This window comes from Copadichromis virginalis, linkage group LG3, assembly GCF_057382275.1.
Source record: "Copadichromis virginalis isolate Kocher_CV1m ecotype Utaka linkage group LG3, C_Virginalis_male_GT1.1, whole genome shotgun sequence".
Lineage (NCBI taxonomy): Eukaryota > Metazoa > Chordata > Actinopteri > Cichliformes > Cichlidae > Copadichromis > Copadichromis virginalis.
In genome coordinates this window covers 25,573,011-25,600,139 of record NC_140620.1, presented here as the reverse complement: position 1 = coordinate 25,600,139, position 27,129 = coordinate 25,573,011, and the positions used below count along the sequence as shown (strand labels likewise).

The following is a 27,129-nucleotide window of genomic DNA, read 5'->3' as shown; positions in this document are numbered from 1 at the left end:
CACAAAACAACATTTTTCACATTTATTTTGTCCAACAACTGTGATTTTACGTAACTGTATTCCAAAGTGCGTAAACGTTTAAAAACTAGAAATGTCAAACTACAGCAAAATTCCTTAGATATTTGGAACTGTAGCAACATGGGGAAAAAGTCAGATGGAAAACTCAAAAGCTTATCTTGAATCAGCAGGGTTTCTTGTTTTGTATTTCTACAGAGCCGTAAGTCTATTTTGTACCCTTGCAGCCCTCGGTCCTCCTCTGTCTTTAGCTCCAGTGAACCACTTTGACAGAGCCTTCTCTGCTTCTTGAAGTTGACTTTTGATGTTAAATAATTCTTCAGTGCCTCTGCAAATGAAGAAGAAGAAAAATGGGCAAGCCAAAGTAAAGTTAATCTTAGCTTACTTCATTTGGTGATGATTTGCAAAGAACAATGTTTATTTCACTTTATTGCCTCAAAAAATATATACAAATTGCATGATAACCAATCTCAATTACACTTTCAAACACTTTATTAAAAAAGTTTAGTTTTCTAAAGTTCAAATGTCTCAAGTGAAACTAACTTACCATACACAACATTAAAAAGACGCAAATCTCTGAACTTTTTTTTCCCATGTCGGCCAAGCATGTTGTACTCCACAGCCAGCTCAGGTGATATGAGGAATTTCATCATCCTTCTTGTGGCATCGTCTACACTTGTTTCCCCTGTATCTGCTACCATGGCAACCTGAGGGGAACATACAAAAAGGACAGATTAGATACTGGCATCTGGTTAGGATGCCTCCCTGGTGACGTGTTTTGGGCACGTCCCACCAGGAAGAGACCCAGAACACCCAGGACATGCTGGAGGGACTATGTTTTTCGGCTGGCCTGGAAATGCCTTGGGATTCCCCCGGAAGAGCTGGGCCAAGTGCCTGGAGAGAGCGAAGTCTGGGCCTCTATACTTAGTACCGGATTGGGTCGAGGGGCAACAGCCTAAGCTTAAGATAATGGTTGCGGTTCCTTAACCCTTATCCCCAATAATATTACGCAGGATAACTGGTAGGTCTGGTAGGTTTTTTCCTCTACTGTATACTATATGAATGTAATCAAGGATTAATAACAGGGGAAAAAAAATTGAAATTTTGCCATTTTTACTAAAGGCAATCAAAATGTACATGACTAAAATATTTAAATTAGTCAATTCAAATTAATAACTCTAAAACACTGAACAAAATCAAGTATTTGACCCTGTGGTTTATTTTCGGACATCTCCTTTCTTCTAAAAGTCCAGGCGTGTTGGGCCCCTGGCAGAGCTCAGGTTTGACGAGACAAGTTTGGAAAAACCTGTCGCAGGCGACTTTTTGGGGGCTAAAGGGATAAAATAAATAGGAATTGGCCAAAATTTGTATAAACTATGAAATAGCAGAACAAAAGTTAAAAAAAAATCTTTATCTGTTATCAGAATCAAATATTTGATTAGAATATTAGAATAAGGGGTGGCTGTAGCTCAGGTGGCAGAGCAGGTCAGCCACTAATCAGAAGGTCGGTGGTTCGATCCCAGGCTGCCTCCTGGCTGCGTGCCAAATATCCTCGGGCAAGATAATAACCCCATGTTTGCCTACTGGTGGTGGTGGTCAGAGGGCCCGGTGGCGCCAGTGTCCGGCAGCCTCGCCTCTGTCAGTGCGCCCCAGGGTGGCTGTGGCTACAATGTAGCTGCCATCACCAGTGTGTGAATGTGTGTGTGAATGGGTGAATGACTGAATGTAGTGTGAAGCGCTTTGGGGTCCTTAGGGACTAGAAAAGCGCTATACAAATGCAGGCCATTTACCATTACCATAAAAAAATTTAACTTTCTGGAAGATTTCTCGTTACATCTGTCATAAAAGTAACAACATCTCAGAAAAGAAACATGATAGCAACAGAAAAATATGATAGCAGTGTAATGTGATGGTCCCTGGCCAGATTTTTACACATAAGCCCTGTGACACAAAAACCACTGAACTCTGACACGCACAGACTGTTTTACTTCGAGCTAATGAAGAAAAATGCTGCTCTGGTATGTAAAAGGGAATTTATTCTTCCATGACCTGAAGCGCCGTAATGCAGCCCTCCAACAGCCAAACTTATCTGTTCTCTGATTGTCTTGATGCATGCTCAATCATCCAGGTAAGTAAATCTCCAAAAGTTGATTCTCTTCATCTGGACGTAGCGCTTGCAGCATTTTCTCCCACTGAAAATGCTACGTCCAGATGAACAGAATCAACTTCTGGAGATGTTCTCTGATTGGATTGTTTAATTGGTGATTGACATGAAATTGACCAATCAGCTAAAAGAAAGAAAAATAGGGTCAAAATTTGGATGTGTAAGTTTAAATCCACACACAGCCAGGAAAGCCGAGCGCAGAGTTGTTTGTAGCACCAATTCAGCCAGAGTGGAGCCAGATGGATTTTCCCTCCATCCACACTGTAAAGTCTATAGACCAGCAAGTGATAAATTAACAGTGTTGTTGGTATTTTCTAAAACAGTTGTATGCAATAGGAATTGCTGTTTATAATCCTCCTGTATATCTGCATGTTGCCTCCCAATTAAAACCTGTGATAATGGAGATTCAAATTCATGTCATACCTATACCAACAGTTATCAAGTATCTGGATCGACCTTTACTGATGTGCTTAAAGGAAAATTGTTATTTCCATGTATTTTCCTGTTCTGCCTTCAATTTTGAGGACTTCCCCCCACATTTCTAGTTGTGACAGTGCACCTACAACAAAAAAAATCTGCTGTGATTTACATTTGTTGAAAGAGCAATTTTGTAAAATAGTCTATTTTTGTATGCACAGTTTACAAATCTGTCCTGTACAGCATGGACTGATTGCATACTAAAAAGTTGTTGCTTAAAAATAAAACAATAAATTTTTAATTGATAACATCAGCAGAAAGCCTCGTTAATAATTAGATGTACAATTTCTATAGAATACAAAACAACTAAGTTCATTTTTGATCATATCAATACCAGCATATTACACAACTAGTGATGGGATTTTCGTCTCTTTTTAGAAAGCCGGCTCTTTCGGCTCGCAACTGGCTCTTCAGGTTGTTTTGTTGCTTTAATTAATTTATTATTAACAACAATATAAAATTATGCACAAAAGGAATTACTAACGTAAAAAAAGAAACGTGGTTTTATTTATATATGTTTATATATAAATGTATATGGTGGCCCCTAGAGACAAAGCATGTACAAACTACAAAACCCATTTCTAGCATTAACTGAACTTCCAAAACAGAGCTACTAGATCACTTAATTTACACAATTGAAATCATATGTGTATTGTTTGTGTATTTATACACAAGCACTCATATATATTCATAAAAAATTCCAAAAACTGTTCATTTACCTGTTACTACCACACACCAAATCCGGTCGTTGGTACTTCCTGGCTTGTGTAGCCACTAGGTAACAAAAGCTCAACACTGTGCCTAGCATCCTGGAGCACTTCTGTTGTGTTTTGTACATGCTATAGAGTTTTTACGTGTTTTGGGGTTTGTACGTGCTTTGTCTCTATCGGGCACCGTAAATATACTTTTATTTATTCTCTCCACATAAAATGTAATAAATAAATCATATAATACAAAAAACAACTATTTACATTTGAACTTTTAACTATTTAAATTTTCAGCTTTTTCCTTTTAAACAAATTTAAAGTGAAACAACACAAAACACTGCAAACCACAACACAAATATAAATTATAATATGAAAACAAAAAGAACATGCATATTCTCTGTCATATGGGCCTGCATGAATAAACTTTCTGAGTCCTTTATCATCTGCAATTGAAAATAGTTGTGCATGATCACTATACCTTTCTAATGTGACGTTGTTGTCCCTGGCTCTCTTTCTGTCTCTCTCCCTCCTGCTCTGTTCCTGTGCTACTGCGTGTGTAACTACCGCCCCTCCCCCCTCTTCCCAGCACAAAGTACTAGGCTTGCTGCGGAGTGAAGCGGGGGAAAAAGTGCGAGAGAGAGTGAGAGAAAAAAAAAAAAACACATGCTTGTGTCATTCACTTCAAAGAGCCGTTTCATTTTGACCAACACATCACTAACAACCATGATGAAAAACGCTCATCTGCTCCCATCACCATGAGCTGATTAACATTGAGCTGCTGCAGTCAACACCATCAAACTAATTTAGTGTTTAATGTTATGTTATTGAATGCTTTTATTTTTAAATCTTTACCAGCGCTTAAAGACTGTAGATGTTCACACCTGGTGTTAGAAAACCGAGCTCACAGCAGTATTTTTTTTTATAACAGGAAATTTTAATTTTTATTGGTTACCGTGTTTATTACCACTTTTATCAGTAATGTACTTCCTATAAAATATGGATTTAATAAGTTACCGGTTTATTTAAATCAGCTAGTGAACACATCGATCACTTTATTGAACAACACGCCTTACACTCTTGTGAGCTCTGGTTACTAACAGCAGGTGTGAATGTTTGGAGTCCAAAACGCAGATAAAGATTAGAATAACAAGGCAATGTAAAATCAGTTTAATGCAGTTGACAGTAGCAGCTCAGATGGAAATCAGCCAATTGTGAGGAGAGCAGAGGACCAAAACTGTCAGAGTTGTGGGTCAAGTGAAGAGAACACTGTTGGCATTATTGTTAGCATAAAAGATGGAAATTTAAATAAATGTTAAATTTTAAAATTGATCATATACACCTGTGTGTGTATATATATATATATATATACACATATACATACATACATACACATTGAATACCAGTAAAAAAAAAATAAAGGATGCCCCAAAGACCATCACTTTTCAAAAATAATAATAATAATAAGTAATACAAATAATATGAAAGTTACTTACATGTCAAAGATGGTGCTTGTGATCTTGAAGAATCTAAACGTGATAAGGAAATGAAAGAAAGTGCATGAGAAAATAAAAACATTTGTTTTTTCCCAGGATAATTCAATATAAAAGATTCTCTTACTAATGCATAAAATGAACAGTGTAATTAAAAGTTTGAAAGGCACTGCATGTGTTTATATGATAAACTGACTAATTCAAGCAGCAAACACTAGCAGTGCAAAAATGTATCCAACTAGCTGACAGACTTTAAAGTCACAGGAAGATATATCAAAATGGTGACTTATGCCAGAACAAGTGACTTGACAGACATAAATCCTAAATTCCTTTAAGTAAAAAATTGGTAACATAGTAATAAGTGGTCCCTAGTGGTTTTCAAATTATCACATGGCTTGTTAATTTTTTATTAAATTATTAAGAAGCCAGATGAGTTCAAAACATTTACAAATTACACTATCCACTATACACTAAAGCACTATCCAAACTTCAAATCAAGTGGCAAAATCTCCAAATTAAAAGTACTTGCAAACTATAAAAATTTGATTATACTTAAAAATATGCAAAAACTAATTTAGTGGAATTTTTACCTGCTCAAGAATACATTAAACATGCACTATTTAATTGAAAAGAACAAAATTTGTGTACTTTTAGAAAGGATTATTAAATATTTGGGGATACAAGCCATAAAGAGGGTCTTGTACATTTACGGGCATCTAATTTCCTGGATTTAATGGTTTAAAAGTTTAATAGGTCTTTGAAGTTGATAATAAAATTGAGTCCATTATTAGCTAAAAGAATTTTTAAAAAAGAGCAAAAAAAATGCTTAATATATAATAATTGTTTTAAACTTAAGCTTTGTAATTGTAATTCATGTTCTGCATTTTCCTACTTCACCATCTGATCTGAACAGCTGCACTCTCTTAATTAATTAATGACCTAACATTTCTCAGTAACCAATACCTAGATGGAACAGCACAGTATCTAAGAGATCAGACAGTGTTTGAGCTAAAGAAGCTGTGTGTTTCTTTTGGGGGCTTTTTGCACACTGATCCACCACCGTTTTCCTATAGTACAATGCATATCTGGTAACATTACCGTAAACGTGACCAGTAGGTTTACGTTCAGATCAGAAAACTGTTTCAGCTGCAGGCTGATTTAAACAATCACCTCATACGCCTCATGTTTTACACCCCTATAAGGTGAGCTTGCTACACTGCACATGAATATTATGTAACATGGTATGACTAGCTCATGTTCAGACATTTAAAATACTGTTCAGCCATCTTGTTTACTGGGTAGTGCATAATGGCCGAGTTAGCTGAGCGGGAATCCACTAAAGCCAAAAAATAATATACATTTTTTAAATTAATTACAAAAACCTTATAGGAAAACCTAAGAAACGGTTGCAGAAGCACAGAAAAAAAACTGCCGTGTACGTTATAGTGTGTAAATTCAAAAACTGTATAGAGAGAATGGTGCAATGAAAACAGAATAAGATAAGATGAACTTTATTGAGTAGAATATAGGCAGCAAGAGTCAAAGGAGCTTGCAAAGAGCTCCTTTGACTACGATGACCTGGATAACTGAGAACCTTCACAGACATAGGCAGTAAGAGTTTTGTAATTAACTTTAAATTATGTTTGCCAAAGACAATGCAGTAAATTAACCCAGTTCTACCTGCTAACTAAAGATGTTATGCTTCTCCCCCTTATACCGTTTAGGACGACTATAGAAAGTTACTAAAATAACCATTGATGAAAACGTATCAAACTTTAAGTATTTACCTTTGTCATAGTTTTCGATTCTTTGGTATCCTTTTGTCCTCCATGTTCTCAAACACCAGGGAGAGAAAAGGCCGCAACAGACGAAAGACCGCGAAGACTAGACGCTAGGCGGTGCAATCTGCTCCTCCCTCTTTTTAAACGAGCCAATAGGAGCTGCTCACGTTAAAAACAACTTTATTTAAAAAGTCGTTTTACACCTGATACAAAAATTTTAAAAGTCAAACAATGCACAAGTTTAAAAGAACAATTTTGTTTTTAAAAGTTTAAGCATAGGGATGGTTAATATGTTTAAAAAATTAATATATAATATTTATCAAAAATTGTCACCCAAATCAACATCATAATAAAAATATAATTAATAAAAATATCATAATGATAAGAAGAAGAATAACAGTTTACCTAAAAGCTCTTCTAACATTAGACTGCTTTTGAAAAGTTTCAATAGTGTCAATACACCATAAGGACAAGGGAGTTTCACAGTTGAAGTGTGACTGCTTGAAAGACCCCATTCCCTCTCCTTTCCACTAGTTCAAAGATAATATAAATTATTTCTGGTTATATAATTTGAGGGCACAAGTTTGAAGAGTAACATTTTAACAGATTGGTAATATACTTCAGGAGCTTTACTGGATCTGATTAACCAAAACTTCCATCTTCCATGTAGCTAACTGTCTTTTCTCTAATACAGTAGAGTGTGTCTGATCTACTAAAAATCCTCAACTGCATGTTTGCTCAAGTAAATAGTCTTAATTGTTTGAACAACCAGTAATCCTTAATTTGCAAATGCCAAATCTGGATTTTGTCTGTGTAATTCACTTTTATCTTAGGTTTTTTATTTGTATTTTTTGCTTTTCTTTTTTTTCTACTCTTGTGTCCGTTTTAATCACTTATTATTGCTGCTGTGACAAGTGAATTTACCTAAGAAGAATTATGAAGTCCTTATTTTATCTTATCTGATCCTCACCATGCAGCCTACCATGCAGAGTGCTGAAAGTTCACATTAAGTACTTAAAATGAAATCTAAAATTAAAAAGTAACCAGTTATTTGGAATAGTGTGCAGAGTGTTTTGAGTAACATTGAATGTTCAAAAACACCAAAGTTCCTATAGTCTCACTTGACAGCTGGGTAGTGTCTGATAACACATAACATCTTGAGGTCTCAGTGTGGACTTTGAGTACATTTGCCAGCCAAGGCTAAATACTGAGAGGGTCAAAAATGAAGGGTAAAGAACATCTGACTGTACGTAAGGGTAGCAAAAGTGATAGACTGAGGTTGTGCCAAATATGTTAAAGTTAGGGTGATTTGTTAGAGAATGGTACCCCATGGGTGCCGTCTGCAGGTTATAAAAGAGAGTTATTTATTCCTTTGGCTCAAACCTTGAAAAGGCAATAGAATCTTTGCAGAAAGTTTTGACGTGGTTCAGCACACACTTCTGGAGCTGAAATTGGTTCTCAATGCTCAATGCAGGGTCTGACTTGCATTTGCCCATGTGTGACCCATGTAGTTCGACCAGGTGGGCCCCACCTGTGTCATCGATACTAAAACATATATTGATTACCTAACTTTGCCCCACCTGGGGCACACAACTACAGCCTATCCTTAAATGACTGTGTTTGCCCATTTCTATCCCAGGTGGAAAACCCAAGTGGGTCCAACATGTGTTTCCCATTTTGGACCAAGTTAAGTGTTTCCCATGTTTGACCCAGCTAGGACCTACTAAAAGTGCTCACTTGGGATGGCCCATATGGGTTTAATGTGAAGAACCCAAGTAGGCCCCATACAAAAAGCCCAGTTTGAGACCATGCCCACATGGTACCCATCCAGCCCGAGCAAAAACCAGGTGGGGCCCATATATACATGTTGGCTGGGTTGTATCCCGCTGTGACTTTACTGTATAAAGCGCTAACATCTCCAAAATGTCAGGAGTAGTTAGTCATTACAACGAGTGTTTGAACTAAAAATCAAGAATGTGGGATTCTGTTTGTCCATGATTTGAAGAGCCCAGCGAAAACCAATTCTGCAGGGGAGACGTACCTCGGCACTTGTGCAGGTGAAACCAAAGGGCAGACATGCTTCACCATATTTTCTAGTTTTTGGCTTAGAATGAAGTTGGTTTGGAAACATATTCAGCCATGCTTCATCTCCTGCTTTGCGTTTCTGTGGCCGCCCCGTGCAAGCAGTGTCCTGGATGATTGAGAATGCATCGAGACACATAGCCATTTATTATTGGTTTATTGTAATTTTCGTAGGTGAACTACAAGGTCGTCGAGACCATTCCCCACACCAGAAACATAAACTACAGTCTTTTTATACTGCAGACACTTTACTCACTTACAGTTGTTTATTCACCTTTCAGTCACTTTAATTTTAAAACTGTGTAATTTGTGTATATACTGTATATTCTGTGTATTTATTATCTCACTCTTATTGCCTGTTTATGTCATGTCCTTATCTTCAACGCCATGCTGCTCTGTTGTATGTTAATTGCCCCTTGGGGATAAATAAAGTCTTTGTGATTCTGATTCTGATCCTGACTTCCATCCAATTGTAATTCAATCTAATTGTTTTTCTCCCTCCTCTTCCTCATTTTGTTGGTTCTGTGAACAGAATTAGTGTGAATCTGAATTAATTTGTGCAAACAAGAAAAATCTACAGCTTTTCAGTCAGAGGTGGTCTTGTGATTTAAGCGGGATAGAGTAGATTTATGTGTTGATGCTTCCTGCTTCAGCTCTACGACTGGCTGCTGAGTGATATTTACACCCTGGCTGGATTACAAACTTTAACCACGTGCTGAACTTTGGCCCAGCGTTGATGCGACTTGTTAGTATAATGAACTCTAAGCTAAAAATAGAACAAAATCCTCTAAAAATAACTATGACAACGTCATCTTCAGGTCCACGCAGAATGCTCATTTTAACATTCTTATATTAACAGGATTTCAACATTCACGTCAATCATTCACATAGATATAACTTACCACGTCCTGGTATCTTTCCGTTGTATAGTTCTTGGTGCAAAGGTTATCACGTCATCCAAATCAGTTGGTTGTTTTCTGAACAGACCCAATTCAACGCGTCTTTATAAACACCGGATCTTTATGATAATGTGGCGATACTAAGCTAAAAATCACAAGTATTTATTTGCCATAAATTTGCCACTTTATTGTCAAAATTGTGTATTTTATTCTCGCAATTTTATACCTTCCAAGCTTTGCTGCTGATTGTTTTCTACCTTCAGTGGTAGATCTAATAGTGTAAACTATTAGATCAAGGCGCATAGAGACCACTTTGATTTTGTTGTGTAATGTTCATTAACAATGAACAAAATTATAAACATTTACAAAGATATCAAAGCGAATTTCTAGATGTTGAGCCCACAGCCTCAAACTGGAGCTGTGGGACTTCATAACTGGCAAACAAGAAGCAAATGATTTAAAACTAAGAAGAGCGCAGGTATTTTTGCGGTTACAAGTATTTCCAAACAGTTTTTCTGAAGAGTATTACGCACGTTGCATGGCGCGTTGTGACGCGTATAAAAGAGCCATCTGAGAGCCGCTCAGCAATCGCTTCGAAGAAAAGAGACCGAGTCGCTCTGTCAGTCTCTGCACCTGTTACTATGTGCGGGTACAGCTCGCTCTGTAAGGAGTCTTCTTGCACCTTTCTACTCGTGACTTTAATCCTGTGATCTGCCTTCGTCTTAATCACACCTGTTCAAGGTAAACCGACGTTTTACTTCAACTCTAAGCTCAGCTTAAGGCTAAAACTTTGACTCTTAAATGCCGTAAAAATCTGACATCGATCGGATACCAAATAAATGCACTATTATCGAAACCTTTACCTTTTAATAGCATCTTACCTGGTTGGAGGACTGTGCCCGGATCTCTGATCTGAATACATCATCAAAATACTAAATGTAAAAACATTTTAATGAGCATTAAATCCAAAAACTTGTAAACAAAACCGAAACTTTTCAGCTGAAATCTAATTAGAATAAATTTATCTGCAAGTGTGTTGCCTCTTAACCTGGTTAGACTGACACACTGACAGCATGGCACGAGTGGGCATCCACGCTGCGTGCCGATAATATAAAGTGTATCCTGTAGTTGTGGCTGCAATCCTCATCGAAGTGTGTGAGAATAATGACAACAGCATTGTTAACAGGTATCATCACCTGGTTCATTTCTTACAGTGTTGAGCACTGTAAGAAAAAACCCTAAACTCTAGTAAAAACCTTGCAGCAGGATTCGTCAGCGCGTTACTGTAAAACTTACAGCAACCTCACTGTAATTTATTTAACAGTTTTACTGTGTTTTTTACATGAAACTACTCAGATTTCTACAGTATCTACTGATGCTATAGATTTTTACAGTAGGGAACAAATTATTTAAACCCCCACTGATTTTGGAAGATCGGCCACTAACACAGAAATGATTATGATTTCAGTGGTAGGTTTATTTGAACAGTGAGAGACAGAACAGCAACAAAAAAAGAAAACAATTCAGAAAAAGTCATTTCAAAAAAGTTACTTACAACTTACAAAATCACCATGGGCTCAAATATTTTTCCCTGACTGTATTAACAGATTCTCTAATAATTTGGTCTTAAAAACACTGATAGTATTTCCACAGAATTATATATTATTAGTTGAAGCAGTGGGAGCTGCGACTACATGATCATCAGTGTGTGTGCACAAAAAGGTGGCAAACAAGCTTCCTCAAATATTTTCATATAACATACTACAAATACTAGTAGAATTTTTATTTCAAACAAAAAACAAATATCTGCACTAACAGTAAATACTTTTTTATTGCTTTATTACCAAATTCTGCCAAGGCCACATATTCAGAATCTATATCAGTCCATCGCTGCATGAAAAAAAAAGCAGGAAGTCATGCTGTGAACATTTCAGAAACAAACCAACAGGGTGAACGTCAAAAATAGCACAAAGTGATTGTTGACACCAGGTCCAGATCTGCAACAGGGTCAAAGAATGACTGCAAGTGTAATAGAACCAAGAGAGACATCGGCTATCAACACACACGTATCTCTGTCTGTCTGTATGTCTGTCTTATTAAAAAGCTGAAGGTAAAAGATTTGGTTTGAAAGGTTCTCTGTTGGTTCTCTCATTTCCACAGAAGATTCCCATTAATGCCCAGCTGTCTTTAAATAACTGTCCTGTTACAGGGTTATGGGGGAAATGACTGTAAAAGGTTTGCACTCACCATGAGCAGCATTTCTCCTGTGACGTTTAACGCCTGTAGTTTTATTTTTAATAAAGGCCAAATATCATTATATAAAGAAATTGTAATGTCTTCTGAAGACATGATTGGCCCGTCTGTGTTGAGATTTAACAGAATTCATTGTGTCTTCAGTCTCTGTGTGTAATGAGGAAGAAGCTCTGGATCCCCACAGACTGTGAATAAGATGTCAGTGTGGATTTCATGCCTTTCCTCATGGCCTCACTGTGGACTCTGATCATCTACCTGAGTTCAGTTAAAGGTAAATAATGTGTTTCTATTACAGACTCTACTTTTAGACCATTTTAGCCAACAATATTTAACTAATGCTAAAGTCACCTGCAGGCCTTGAGCCATTCTTTGCATGTTATATATTTTTATTTATGATTTAGAAATGGAGGTGTCCAATTATAGCAGGTCTGCCAAGACCATCACGTTAAAACGCTGCAGTTTCAGAAGAAGCAGAAATCAGCAAACAAAGACAATTTCACATTTCTCTCTGCTTAACATGCAAGTTCAGTTGTGAAATACTGACTTGCTGAATATATGTTTTATCATGTTTTTATCTCAAGAAGTAAAATGTTATCTTAATGTCAGTCTTCAATATAATTTGTTTTCATATTTATCAAACCTCAGTGGGAGTGAATGTTTGATGTGAATGTTGAAAAGCTTTTAATATGACAATGTCGTGCTCACAGTTTAACTGGACCAGGTTGAAGCTGAGTTAGTCACCGAACTTAAAGGTTAAATCAGTGCGGTGTTAGCACAAAGCAGACAACTTACCAAAGAACCGATTTCAAAATGTTTCTTTCGACACTTTGTTACAAATTGTTTGTTCCCATTTCTTTGGTTGAGCCTATAAAAATAATACCAAAGCTCAAACACGTTGACGGACATAAAAATGTTTTTGCACAAACAAGATCATTCCCAAATATCTATCAGCTGAAAACTGGGGCTATCTCAGCACGGAGGCCAGTGTGTGCTTAAACTATCTACAGCAGATGAACAGTATCTGAAAGTCACGTCCTTAAGAAATAGGAAAAATCAAAACAAAACAAAGGTCTGACACAGGATCTGACAGATTCATCTGGCCAGTTCATCAGAAATGGTCTCAGCTTTGGTTCAGATCAGTGTGTTTGAGGAGCTCAGTAATGAGTATCTGCAGCCATCTGTAGGAGGGTGGAGACTATGTCATGGAGTTCAGCTGTATTTCATGGAGATCTTGTCGAACTGATGAATTATGAACAAAGAAAAGTAACATCACATTTTGATCCACCATGCTGTACCATCTGAAAAACAAGGACTAGAAAGTGAGACCATGTTTCTCCCATGCTGATTTCTCTTTATTGGCTCCTGTTTTAAATCCAGACTTGAATTGAAAATCCTTCTAATCACATACAAGGTCTCGAATAATCAGAGATTAGTCAAAACGAGAGTAAAATGTGGAAGAACATGAAAAACTATCGTGTGGGAGGCTGTCAGAAAGACTGTTTGTTGTGCTTCGCAGTTCTGATGTTGTATAAAGTTGTGTGTCTGCTCCTCTCTGTCTCCTCAACAGGATCATTTGTAGTGGATGTGACACAGAGCTCCTATCAGGCAGAGGAGAACCACAACATCACACTGGAGTGGACGTTCACCACCAAACCAGACACGTCCATCTCAGCACTGAAGATCCGCTGTAGACTGATAACTGATCAAAAACCCTCAACTCTGTATTATCTTTATTATGGTGTCGAGTTCTCAGAGGTTCAGGATGAAGAGTTTTCCGGACGAGTCCAGAGTGACAAAGACGCCCTCAGAGAAGGACGAATCAGACTCCAGCTGTCCAGACTCAGGACTGAGGACTCGGGTCTGTACCTGTGTGAGGTGGACACAGGTTATGGCCGCGGCTACAACAGCTGCAGAGTCACCGTCTCTGGTAAGAGGATTCATTTATACACATGTGATCACTGTGTATAAAAAAACAAAAACTGCCAATTTCATAGATTTTTATTTGTTTGTTTTGTTTGTTTTTCTTTTTTCCAGATACAGATTTTGCTAAAACCTCAACAACAGAGACATCACTGCAAAATCCAGCTCCTCAGAAAAAGACTCAAACAAATGGTGAGAAAATGCTCCAACTTTTCTCTGCATCATTCCTGCTTGAGTGTTTTTTGGTCCATTTGTGGTGACTATGTTTATTTCTGTATTCATCATCAGCAGGTCGATCCTGGGTCCCTGTGGTGATTGTTGTCATCACCGTAACATTAGTTTTGGCTCTCGCTGGTTTTGCTGCATATTTCTCTCTCCACATCTTGCAGAAACTTAAAGTAAGAAACAAACAAACAAACATGTTGTTGCTTCTTGCACCGTCAGACTGACTCATTATTCTACTTCTTTCAGCAGAAGCATCCAGAGGATGACGAGACACAAAAACAACCACTACCAGTGTAGCTGCTGTACTCAAAGGAGCATTGGTGTTAATGGAGCTGAGAGAGATTTATCTTTCCTGGATCTTCACATTTATGTTGGATTCAAACCATCAACCACAGGGAGACACTCGGTCCCAGCAGCACTGAGATCATCATAAGGTCACTCCTACAAAAGGATGTGAGATTGACTTGAACTTTGACCCCAGCTGAAGACTCGAGCCTCATCCAGCTTATTTATCGAGCTCATTTTCAGACAAATAAAGTGACGTACAAGAAAACCCAGAGTGGAAGATCAGAGGATGTAAACAGGAAATATTTCTTACAGACGTCTTCAGTCAGAGTTGCTGCTGTCAGACTCTGGAGGATCTGCTTGGAAACATCAAGCAGTGAAACTGATGGATTTCCTCCTTCAATACAAAACTGTGAAGTTCAGCCTGGAGAAGAAACACTCCTCTGCCTCACTGTCAGCGTGTTTAATGAATTTACTTACTGGTTGTTTGTTTGTTTGTTTGTTTGTTTGTTTGTTTGTTTGTTTGTTTGTTTGTTAAAGGTGAACTTAAACCTTTCAGTGAGACCTCAAAGTGTCTCTGAGGGACTAATTAAAGGGTTAAAATCCTCCCTGATCATCACTGTGCTGGGCTGACATAGATCATTCCCAAACAAGCAGTCTTTTCCATTCCATTTGCATTCATTACAGATGGAAGTGAATATTTCCAGCACAGTTCATGTGGAAAGTTCGGGGGGAGTCACCTGAAAATTGTATTGGTGACACAGAAGACTGGAAAAGCACCAACAAGTTTTAAAGTAGTAGAAAGAGAATTTATGGAGCTCATAAGGAGAACTCCTTTGTTTTACTGACCTCACTGTATGAAAGCAGACTTTGTTACCACAGCTGATGAGCTCTGATTGTTTTTTGTTTTCTTTCTTTCATCTTTACTGTCTGAGAGAACCTGAGCTATAAGCTGATTACTTTAAACACCCTTCGTTAATCATCTGCTGCACTTTATAAACATCCAAAACAATGTGATTTACATTTTACATCTCTGGATTTTTAAAGCTACAAATAATTCATTAAATTTAATGTTAAACTTCCTGCTGGTCAGGACTCGATGTTCAGTCTGTAAAGTTTAGTCTGATTTGTGATCATGTTTTCAGTTTAGTGCTGAGAGTTGCGAGTGTAAAAGTGTCCAACGGTTTTATTTGTTAATTTTTATTAAATCTTTGGATCGTTTTTAAGTCTTAAAGTTTTACATTTACAGTGTCTTCACTGTGTTGCTGAACAGACAAACAGGAACTTTAATGCTCCATGTTCATTATGTGTCACTGTAATTAAGTAGAGATGTCTTTTACTACCGAATGTAAGATAGAAGATGTAAGAAATTGTAAAATTAAATGAGAGATGATAAAAGCTTCACTTGTTTTACTGGAGATGAAATGTTGATGTTCACCTTAATTCTGACTCATCTTTTCAGTGCAATACCAGAGCTGGACACTAGAGGCCACCTTCTGATTTCTGTTTTAAAGCAGTAAACGTTGTCACTGATTTGTTCCACACATGAGTGTGAGTCTACGCTTCCTACGTACAAACACGTCTCTGCAGCCTCTGTGACTGCTGCAGTCAGTGGGAGTTATTGTTAATGTCCTGCAGGCCTGTAGGGGGCGACAAACAGACTTTAAAAGTAGCTACAGCCCTCGAGGCCTGGAGTTCGACACCCCTGAGCTACAGTGATCAACTTCCTTTTAAAGTGTTTTGAATGAGCGTTTTGTCCATCACCATCAACAGATACAGCAGTCCCCTGTCAATCACAAGTTAAGCCTACCGTAAAGCAGGCCTGTCCTCATGCTCTTTACTCTGATGGGACCATCGTTACCAACTGAAGGTCATGTTGTATCAAATGCTCCTTTTATCTGTTGCTCATGAGGAAAATAAATTACCAGACAAACTAATTCAAAAAGAAAAAAATACAGAGAAAATGACTCTTCTCTCTTTTTTAGAGTCGAGTCTTCAGGATCTAAAGTTTGGAGATCAGTGACAGAGATTTGATTTTGACAGTCTTGAGTTTGCATTCATAAACATTAAAACAAATCTTCTTAACGATGCAGAATTCACTCGGCTCCACAGCTTCAGGATAATACAGGATGGATCTGTATTAGGTTTGTTTACAGCTGGAGCTGCAGAAACCTATTTGCTGCTTTTTTCTAGACTTGGGCATCACAGTTTGATCAGAGTGTAACTCTGACTTGTTGAGATATTAGCATTACTTCTGTTACAGTCTTATTTCATATTCATGTAGCACAATGAGTACTGTATTTCCATATTACATTATTAGCCACTGTCACTGTTAGTAGCCAATCACATTAGATATCTGAGCATCCCTGACTCACTCACCTGTTGCCGTGCGCATCCAGCTCTTCGGTCACCTGACGTCCCAGCTGTCACTGGTAGGACTTGCCTACATGTAGCTGCTGCCTCAGCCTGAATTGGCTACACTTTTGTTGATTGGTGCCACTCATGTTTTGTAAAGATCATTTCCAGATTATTTCCCTGAAGCCTTCCATCGACTCCTGACATATTTTTATTTTGTGCCGTACCTTTATTATTTTACTTGGTAGTAAACAAGTGTGTTTGCAAATTTGGTGACGCTGTTTGTTCAGCATGTAACTTTGATTTGTTACGATCTTAGCCTTACATCCATTATTGTATTTTTGCTATAAATGCTAATTGTATGATACATTGCAGGAAGTCGGGGCTGAGCGAGCAGCTGATAACTTTATAGCGAGGCCGCCGCTGCTTCTCTGGGCTACGTTTACAGAATATTCCTCTTTGCCTTGTGTTCATTTTACTTTTGCCTTTTTCTTTGTGCTTTTTGCTTTGTTTGGCCTTCTCACTGGAAGTTGGAAGTTTTAGAATAGCAATTGAGCCTTACATGCAATATATGGAAGCCTGTTAATGTATTGAATTATTAAGTTAGATTCAGTGAAGCTATCTGCTCTAAACTGAAGGATTTTTTTTTTTTTGTTTGTTCATTTGCTTTCTGAATGTTTTGATTTGTAGATTCTCTTTTGTGTGACACCACTGAAGACTGAAGGAGGCCCTTTTTCTAGCTGCAGATTACCAGTGTGTTTCTGCAGTACAGTTAACCACAGAGGATGCATTTGTTTTGGAGTTTAATTACTTTAACAACTTGTGTTTCTTTTATTCAGAAGCTGAAGGCCAAAAGTGGAGGCAACTGTGTGCCTTGGTGGTGGGACCATCTGTGCGCAGTGCTTATTTATGCACTCTTGGTTTGAGTGTGTGAAGATGAGCTGCATGTATGAGTTGGTGATCTTTCTGGACCTTCTCATCTGGTAATCCACAGCTCGGAATTGTGCATGTACAATCAATTCATTGGTTCACTTATTTCGTATTTTAAACAGCTGTCAAAATGTTTATTTTACACTGAACCACGTCTGTCTCAAGTATAACTGACCTGTGCGCCTTCTTCATAATTAACATCGTCTCAACTCAGTATTCTGTGGTTGAAATTCCCAGGGTGACACTGTCAGGTTTTCATTGAATTGTAAAAGTTTTGAGCTCCTAATTGTCCCACCGCCATTTTAATGTGTGAGTGTGACATCATTGGTTCTTTGCTCTTTTCCTTATTACTCTCCACCACCTCGTGCTGCCACATTAACATTCTTACTGTGCATTACAGGAAGTCTGGACCTGGGTGGGCTGCTGTTAGCTTTACAGCAGCATCCTCATTGCTCTCTGGGTCACACTATAGAAGGAGTTTGTCTTTTTGTGTAACTTTGAGTCACATCTTAAGACAGAAATGTGTCAATCACTGGATGTCACCATGGTTTTATTAAATCAAGTCCATTTTTCTTGACAGCAAACATAATGATGGCATTTGGAGAGAAATTGTATTAGAAGTAAAACACTCAAGGGAGAAAAAGGTCTGCTTCAATCTTTTTGGGGGGAGTGGGGGTGTTTCTGCAGTTGGCTTAACTACAGAGGGAGTGTTTTCATGTTTTGGAAATATTAATAACTTTTCTTTTCTTTTTTTCTTCTTTTCTTTTTTTTTTTTTTAGAAGTCTTAGGTGGAGGTGGCTGGGTGTCTTTGATTATGGGACCTTCTTCCACATTCCATTTTTATTACTTTTATCATTAGTAGTGGTATTATTAACCAAATGGTTCAGGTTCTGAAACCCAAGTGAAATGAAATGCTGAGCACAGTTTCTCATGGCTCAGAAGAATTTCTATTCAAGAAAAACATGTTGAAATTTGTAGCAGCAAATATAGAGACAGCCATCCTGAAATGCAGGTTTTTGTGCAGTTTATTTATTTATTTTTTGTTATTTATTATTTACATTTTCTTTAATTATAATTTGCACAGGACATAAACATCCAGCATTTTTCACCAGCAGTAAAACACCTTTGAGGAGTTTCCTCCACCAAAGCTTTTGTTTTATGTCAAATACAGCTTTTCTCCAATGCAATCATATTTGCTGTGTCAAAAAAAAAAAAGGGAATAGATTTAATAATATTAGTGACTCAGTGGTTAGTAAGTGCATCAAAGCAAGAAGGTCCTGCAGAGAGATAAAGAGTGATGACATTTAACTTTAAAATTGTTTCAGTAAATGACACAGAAAGCAGCGGCCTCGATCATCTACATCAACAAGATGAAACATGTGCTGCTGTAACATTTTCATTCCTGATGAACACAAACTCTTTTCCAGTCTCACTGACCCTCACACAGTCATACAGCATGTTTACTACTAACCTGCTGACTGTGCAGAGCTTTTCCTCTCAATCTGTTACTGTCAGTCTGTGTTGTGTTTGTAAACTCTTTATATTGTTATAGTTTTACAGTTTTATGTACTTTGTCTCACTGCTGTTGTGGAGGTAAACACAGACGACACGAGAGCTCTCGATTAACACTGCTCGTTTATTACTCATCACCACACAACTGAACACTTTCCCTCCAAAACACAGCAATAGGGCTGCTCAATTATAGCAAAAATGATAATCACGATTATTTTCACTGAACTTGAGATCTCGATTATTTGACGATATTTATTTAACCCTTTAAGACCTACCAAAGAAACAAGTCCGCCAGAGCTTATATTATTTTTTTACATGTTGTAGTGCCATTTGTGGGAGCATTTCAAGTTGCTATACATCAATACAACTGTTATAGCCCATATTTTAATAATATGCATGCATTAAGTCCATAGTAACTACATTAATTGCAAAAAAGTGCAATAAACTACAAAAAATTTTTTAAATAGTTTTTGTTTTTTTTACATATATTTCTACTTCGAAAAATTTAAGAGGCTTATCCCTCAAAACTTTAAATACAAAAAAGTTGCAAAAAAATAGTTTAAAACAACAGGAAATTTATTTTGAGTGTCTTCATAGTTTTATTTTGGAGATACAGCAATTTTTATATACTGCAGGAAAAACAAAAAAACAATCCTATGATGCAAATTTGCAAAGAAAACAGCAGGTGCATCAAAATAAACTATTTCCAGCAGTGCAATTCGAGTTCTAAGCATCCCAGCAACTATTCAGAAAAGTCAAGCATGACTTATAAAAACACCAGTATAGGTTTTTAAGGCCTACAAGTAAAAACTACATTTTCCGAGAAAATTACATCACTTCTGGTTTCGGGCAGGAAATGGCGGACATACGATAGTTCGCGTTGACGTCTTTTTCAATATTGGAAGTGTTACGAACAGCTGATCGGATCGGCAAAGCGGGTTTCTGGAATATTATGTTTTTGTTCCTGCAAGCGTTTTTTATGCAAAAAAAGCGAGCGTTTGCCAGACACTGGAGACCCGCTGTTCTAATACTGCGCCCACTGTCACATCCTATGCGTCGGAGGTCAACGCAATCTCCACCGACAGAAACGGGTGGGCCAGCAGGGCGGCGTTTGCCAGCGCGGTCTTGGCCCCAGAAAATGCCTGGATGCGTTCAGGGAGCCAATCAATCGGGTCCTTAGCTGTTTTACCCTTCAAGTCAGCATAGAGAGGCTGCAAAAGGTGCGCAGCTCTGGGGAGAAAGCGGTTGTAGAAATTGACCATCCCCAAGAACTCCTGTGGCGCTTTAATGGACGCAGGACGCGGAAAAGCCGAAACGGCCCGGACCTTGTCTGGCAACGGAACCACACCATCAGCGGAAATGCGGTGGCCCAAGAAATCCAGAACCGGCAAGCCGAACTGGCACTTGGAGGGGTTGACGATCAGGCCGTGTGCCGCCAAGCGCTGGAAAACCTGATGCAGATGGGACGCGTGCTGACTCTCAGAGCAGCTGGCCACCAATATATCGTCAAGGTACACGATGACGAAAGGCAGCCCGCGCAAAACAGAGTCCATCAACCGCTGAAAAGTCTGGGCGGCACCTTTCAAGCCGAACGGCATGCGCAAAAATTCAAACAGGCCGAAAGGGGTAATAACGGCAGTTTTGGGGACGTCTTCGGCGCGCACGGGAACCTGGTGATACCCCCGCACCAAGTCAATTTTAGAAAATATCGAGGTGCCGGCGAGGTGGGCGGAAAAATCCTGGATGTGGGGAATGGGGTAACGGTCGTTCTCCGTGACATTATTCAAACGGCGAAAATCCCCACACGGCCGCCACCAACTGTCTGACTTGGGCACCATGTGTAGCGGAGAAGCCCAGGCACTATGCCAAGGCGCTCCATTGCGGCAAACTCGATGGCGCGACTGAAACAGGGTATTGAAGAAAAAGACAGTGCATCGATTAAGCGTCTGTTAGCGACATCGACCAGCAGTCCGTGGGCACAAAGAAAATCGGTGCCCAAAATAGGTACAGAGCTAGCGGCAACAACAAAGGTCCATTGGAAATCCCGACCATGAAAACAAACAGTCACGAACCTTTCCCCGAACATTGCGATGGGAGAGCCATTAGCCGGTCCGCAGCCCGCTGCTAAACTGTCGGCTCCGGACGGGGGAAGGAGGCTCTTCTGGGAGCCGGAGTCGACCAGGAAACGTCTCCCAGAGCGCGAACCTTCTATGAAGAGCAGTTTTCTTTGTCGCCAGCGGTCGCGGCCGCTACAGCGCGCTGGCAGGGTCCATGTCCCAGGGTCGGAAAAGCGGAAAAGTACAAGGTGGCAGGCAGCGGCGCGCTCCGGTGCCAAAACGCTGATGGTAGAAACAGAGGTCCCGTCCATGGTGTCGCTGTGCCGCAATCTTTGCCGTCAGCGAAGGATTGGGTACGTCGTGGCAGGTCAGCGGGGAAGTGGAAGGCGCCGCCGGCGAGGCTGGAACTAGGTCGTGATCGTGGAAAGTGCGGGTAGCCAGGAGAATACAATCCGCGTCCTCAACCAGGGAGTGATAATCCTTCGTGCCCAGGAGCGGAGAGTTGGCGAGGCCGGCTCTCACGGCCGCCAGCAGCTGTCGGAGGAAGATGTGGGCGAAGAGGAATCCCCCGTCGTCCGGTCCGAGAAAGGATAGCATGGGCTCCATCAGTTCGAGAGCCGTACCACCACCCAGGCCTGAGAGGGAGAGGAGCTTCTCGGCTTGCTCTGCGTCGGAGAGGGCATAGCGCCGAAGAAGCAGCTCCTTAAGGGCGGCGTACTTCCCTCGGGTGGGTGGGTCCCGGAGGAGAGTCAACGCACGACGGGTGGCTAGCGGGTCGAGAGAAGCCACCACATGGTGATATTTCGTGTCGTCAGCCGAGATGCCACGAAGGGCGAACTGAGCCTCCACGTGCACGAACCACGACGGGGGATCGTGAAGCCAAAAGTCCGGCAGCTCGAGCGCCACAGCAAACGTAGCTGCAGCCGGAGGCAGAGGGCTGGCGGCTGCTGATGCATCCAGAGCAGGGTCGGTGCCACCATCGGACTGCAGCATGTTCGAGTCAGGGGTCACCAATGTGGAGGTAAACAAGGACGACACGAGAGCTCTCGATTAACACTGCTCGTTTATTATTACTCACCACACAACTGAACACTTTCCCTCCAAAACACAGCAACAACACTTCCTGAGAACTGGGTGTGAGTGGAGCCCTCCAGTGGTCCACCACACAGTCAACTTTAATGTTCTTGTCTGTGATTGGTCAGTTGCTGCCAGATACTGCCTCCTTCATGTAAATGTGTTTGCAGCTACACTGACATCAGTGACCAGCTTAATGCCACTTCTCATCATCATTACTGATGTCAGGTTAAGTGAAACCAGAAAACAGGAAGATGACTGAGGAAGTGTAACTCTGACTTGAGTCTCAGTGCTGTTTCTGTTCTCTGTGTTTTTTCAGTGTTTGGGTTTTTGCTTATATGGTTTAAATAAGTGAATTTTCCTAAAATTCAGACATGATGACAGCCTAACATTGACCATCACTGCAGGCAGGAGGAGATTATTACTGCAGTCTAACTACAGTTTTTTGAGGATGATGTTTGTCAGAAAAACCACTTCTGCTTCACTGACTCAGCAGACTGACACACTTTTTAAATTGAATCAAACATGTTCTGGTTTTCAGAGACAATAATAATAAAAAAAAAAACATTATCAAAGATGAATCATTCAAAGTCTAAGATCAATATGTTTTATATTCAGACATTCACACCAAGAATCTGTTTTTATCAACACAAACTAACAAGCATAACTCTTGATAACTTAACAAGCAGTGAAAACTAAACTATCACATTTCTCAGGACTGAAGAAATGTAGACTCCACTCAGTCTCACATTCAAACCACCAAAATCTCAGTTGCAGTAATGTGGGTGGAGCAGTTCAACAACAAACTGCAGGTTGGTACCAGAGCCAAAGCTCCGTCCTACAGTCATTATGTTCTTGTACTGATCTGTGTCGTGTCCTTAAACTCGCTCTTCTGCTTTCAAGGTAAACAGCTTTTATTTAGAATCACTCTCAGTCACATTAGCAGCTGTGTAGATTATAGACTATCACAGCTGATCAACTAGATTTAATCACATGTTGGTAAATTAATTAAATTCACTGTGAACATTTCTTCTTTGCTGTTTGATGTGTCAGTGACGACAGCTGTCAGCGAATCACTTAAACGGAGCTAAAAGGAGCTGAAAACTGTTGCCTGATGTTTCTCAGGCAAGTTCTGCACTTTTAGGAGCAACTTAATTCTGTTTAACAAAATATTTCTAGAAATTTGAGGTTTACATCTGTGTGTTGAGATTTCATGGAGTGATTAACTGTCTGCAGGCTGATTGTGAAGAGGAGACGTGTACTGACTTCAGGCTTCAGACTGTGGGCTCGCTCTCGTCCATCATCTGAGCAGTCATCATGGACTGGTTTCACTCTGTTTCTCTGTGGAATTTTATTCTCAACTTGGATTTTGTTAAAGGTTATTTGTTAAATAACTATAATTAACCGATGAGTAGGTTTTAAGTATTGATTCAGTTTCATTTGTTGAATATTTCCAGTGTGACTTTTTTAATGTTCACATGTAATTTATAAAGGATTTATTTCTTTAGTTTAAAAAAGCATAGCAAGTTTCCCGTGACAACGAGTAGAGACACTTTAACTTCCTTTAACTAAAGACCTCAGCAGTCATGCATGTAAGAGGAAACAGTGAACTCCCTCAGTTCACATAAGTGGAAGTGAAAATCCTGATCAAACCATAAACAGTAGTTTCCATTTTTCATGTCCACAGTGAAGAGTTTTGCTTTGTTTCTCCAGCAGCACAATCCTGAAACAGTTTCAGAGTCTCTGTGTTTCCAAACTGAGCTGATAAATGTTTACAGTAACATCTGTGTTATTAGTTGATGTTGAGCTCCATCTGCAGGAGGGACACCGTTAAAATGTCACCAGTGTTTAGTTTCTCTCACATTTATCATGTAGCAGATCTCAGTGGGAGTGGATGTTTGCTGTGGATGTTTACAGGCTGAAATAAATAAAATAAAAATAATAAAATAAAATAAAAAAAATCTGATTTGTGGTTAGAAACACTTCGAGTGGGCAGTAAGACTGAAATGAAAGCTGAGCTCATAAGATCCACCTGAGCAGCCATTTTTGTTTTGTGTTTTAACTGTTAATGCTTAGTTAATACTGATCATTATGGTAGTTATAAGGATTTGTTATGATACAGCAGTGAGGATAGAGTTTAAAATCTCTCTCTATATAAATTATAACTGAATGTTTTTTTTCACATTTTCACATTTGATATAAAAAATATATTTAAATCATCATGAAGCTGTTATGTTTTCATGTAAAACAGGACATGATGTCATGTGATAGTATGTTTGGTTTTTTGTTTTTCTCGAAAAATGAACCAGAGTATTAGGAGATAAAATAATAAAATAAGGATTAAATAACAATAATAAAATCCAGAAATATTCATACTGTATCAAACACTCGCCTGATTGTTGACTTCAGTATTCCCTACAAAGGTGAGCTGTCCTGCTTCTTTCTACTTGTTAAACTGCAACTCAACACTGGAGCTGCTGTCTGCAACATCCCGTGGCTATGAAGGCGTCTCTGAAGTCTCTTTGTTGGCCTTACAGCTGATCGAGAGGAGCAGAGACACTGTTGTGTAAAAACTCAACTCTAATCTAACCATCATTCTGTGCATTGTTCACAAGTTAGAACTGGTCTAAGATGCTGCAAGATACTCTACAGAGCTGAGTTAACATAACAATATATATGTACTAATCCTCAACCTCTGACGGTCTACTGTTGATTACAGTAAATGGACAGTGTGACTGTCCCTGAGACAGTTAAATAAAGGTGTTTGTTTTTTTATGTTTCTGTGATAGATTCATGTTTAAATTAGCTCATTTATTTGTTGGAAAATGTTAAGATTTATTGGATAAGATAATAAAAAAAGGTATAATTAATTAAAACTTGTCTAAAATATGTGGCAAAATAAGGGTTTTGTTACAGGTGTAAAGTGCTGTAAAGTTTGTCTAAGGTAGAGTTTCTAATGGTCACATGACCATAGTTTAGCTGAGAGGACAACCATGGCAATTTGGGTCTGAACAGAAGTTTTTTCTTCTGTTTCCACAGTCTCTGAAGAAGATGAGAGAGAGAAATAAACTAAATAAACATCAGTATGATGTGTGGCTATTGTTTGAAGGAGCCCTGCATCCCTGTGATTAGATTTGCAGACATGATTAAAGAAGTTATGAGGCTTTTGGTTAAACCTTCACTAATAAATCATTAAGTTGACCTAATGGTTTCAGATGTAGCCAAAATTTGTTGAACTGTTGACATGATTCCGCTCTACACCCATATAATAATAATGGATTGCATTTATATATCACTTTTCAATTCGATAGCACTATATAATTCCACTATTCATTCACTCTCACATTCACACACTGGTGGAGGCAAGCTACAGTTGTAGCCACAGACTGACAGAAGCAAAGCTGCCATATCGCGCCTTTGGCCCCTCTGGCCATCACCAGTAGGTGAAGTGTCTTGCCCAAGGATACAATGACCAAGACAGACAGAGCTGGGGATCGAACTGGCAACCTTCTGGTTAAAAGACGAGCTTCCCAACCCCCTGAACCATGGTCGTCCCCGTATAACTCATGTTCTCTTACATCAGTAGATCTTAAAACAAAGCTGCACTGTGAGTGTGGAGGATCTTATGGAAATGGTATCACTTCCATTCTCATATTCTTCCACTATCACAGCAACGCCCACTGCTTCCTACTTTAAATCACCTCTGTCTGTTTCAAATCAGATAAGTTCCTTTTAGAAAAAGCTGCTGAACTGATAAGAGATGAAGCACGTCTTTATTTTAGACAAACTGATTACACGTGTTGTCTTAAGCAGGATTTGTGGTCCAGCAGAGGCAATACTGTTGGCTCTGCCTTACAGGGCAAAGTTACAAAAAAACTCATTTTTTTCTGCATTGTTTTTTTTATTTCATTTTAGTTTCAATTCACATCCAGAGCAGATTTTCTTATTTCAACTTAGTTTTTATTGCTTAAAAATCTTTCATTTTTATTGGTTAAGTGCTACTTTTATTTGTTTACAGGGCAAATGTCAGAGACAAGATATAGGTAAACCAGTCGAGGTGTTACAATAAAAACACTGAAGTTGATTTCACTATAATAATCCAGGATTGTCCAGGCCGCCTGCAGTGACATTAGTTCTCAGTAGAGCTACGCCCATTCTGTGCTAAATGCGTGTCCTGGAAGAGGAAGTGAAAGTGAGTGTTTATCCCTATTGAATGTCATCTGCTTCCAGTCAAGCACAGACTAGACTAGTTCTCAGTCTGAGTCATTAATGACACAGCACGTTTGTGTTGTGTCATTAATGCATTTCATGTTTCTCCATTATGAAAGTTCAGAGTCACCTACTTCACCTGACAGCTTAGCTTGTTTTTATTTGTCATCAGTCAGACACATTATAATGTCTGAGTCTTCAGTACTGAACAGAAAGTAAGACAGAGCAGAATTAGTTACATGAAGCTGAGACTTGGAGTTTCTACAGAAATAATTCAAATACAAAGTAATTTAGGTGGTGCATTAAAGCACGACAGGCAGGAGGTCTTATGCAACAAAAATACGCTTTTTATCAATTCCCGTCATTACCTAATTCAGTATAAAATTGTACACAGGTTACATTACTCAAGGGAAGGAATTCACAAAATGTATCCAGACTGCTCTCCCTTCTGTGAAAAATGTATGACACATTATGGAAATCTGTTACATAGTTTTGCACTTCGTCCAAGGCTTCAGAGTTTTGAGTGTAACATCTTTACCTTTCTGTCTAATATTCTTAAAGTCAAGATTGATCTAAATTCAACAGTAATTACCTTTGGGATCTTTAAAGAAACACAAAGCTCTACAACATGTTCAAAAAAGTCTTATGTCATATGCACTGATCATTGCAAAGAAACTGATCCTGCAGCTTTGGA

General features: G+C 39.0%; 1 protein-coding gene and 2 long non-coding RNA genes across 4 annotated transcripts; 2 read left to right on the top strand and 1 right to left on the bottom strand.

The window, feature by feature from the left end:
• On the bottom strand, positions 1 to 6,701 carry LOC146713658 (uncharacterized). The gene is made up of 4 exons (XR_014919286.1): positions 6,641 to 6,701; positions 4,857 to 4,889; positions 563 to 722; positions 1 to 343 (listed from the first exon to the last, which is right to left on the bottom strand). It is a non-coding gene; the product is annotated as an uncharacterized LOC146713658 (long non-coding RNA).
• Positions 6,702 to 10,226: 3,525 nt separating this feature from the next.
• Positions 10,227 to 15,704, top strand: LOC146713657 (uncharacterized). Of its 2 annotated transcripts, XM_085449551.1 has the most exons (6): positions 10,227 to 10,356; positions 12,013 to 12,139; positions 13,436 to 13,795; positions 13,903 to 13,980; positions 14,077 to 14,186; positions 14,260 to 15,704. In XM_085449551.1, the coding sequence occupies exons 2-6, from the start codon at positions 12,082 to 12,084 to the stop codon at positions 14,308 to 14,310; spliced, it is 657 nt and encodes a 218-aa protein (XP_085305677.1). In that variant the 5' UTR covers positions 10,227 to 10,356; positions 12,013 to 12,081; the 3' UTR covers positions 14,311 to 15,704. The 2 variants fall into 2 exon arrangements, with proteins under 2 accessions (XP_085305677.1, XP_085305683.1); XM_085449557.1 differs by lacking the exon at positions 10,227 to 10,356 and having other exon boundaries at positions 12,079 to 12,139; positions 14,263 to 15,704.
• A 7,340-nt stretch (positions 15,705 to 23,044) lies between these two features.
• On the top strand, positions 23,045 to 25,085 carry LOC146713656 (uncharacterized). Its single transcript, XR_014918250.1, has 3 exons — positions 23,045 to 23,129; positions 23,280 to 23,351; positions 23,463 to 25,085. It is a non-coding gene; the product is annotated as an uncharacterized LOC146713656 (long non-coding RNA).
• Positions 25,086 to 27,129: the final 2,044 nt, after the last annotated feature.

Coding starts and splice junctions, on each gene's coding strand:
- LOC146713657 (XM_085449551.1), top strand. CDS start 12,082: ATGCCTTTCCTCATGGCCTCACTGTGGACTCTGATCATCTACCTGAGT. Junction 13,796..13,902: donor CTGCAGAGTCACCGTCTCTG/GTAAGAGGATTC, acceptor TCTTTTTTCCAG/ATACAGATTTTGCTAAAACC. Junction 14,187..14,259: donor ACATCTTGCAGAAACTTAAA/GTAAGAAACAAA, acceptor TACTTCTTTCAG/CAGAAGCATCCAGAGGATGA.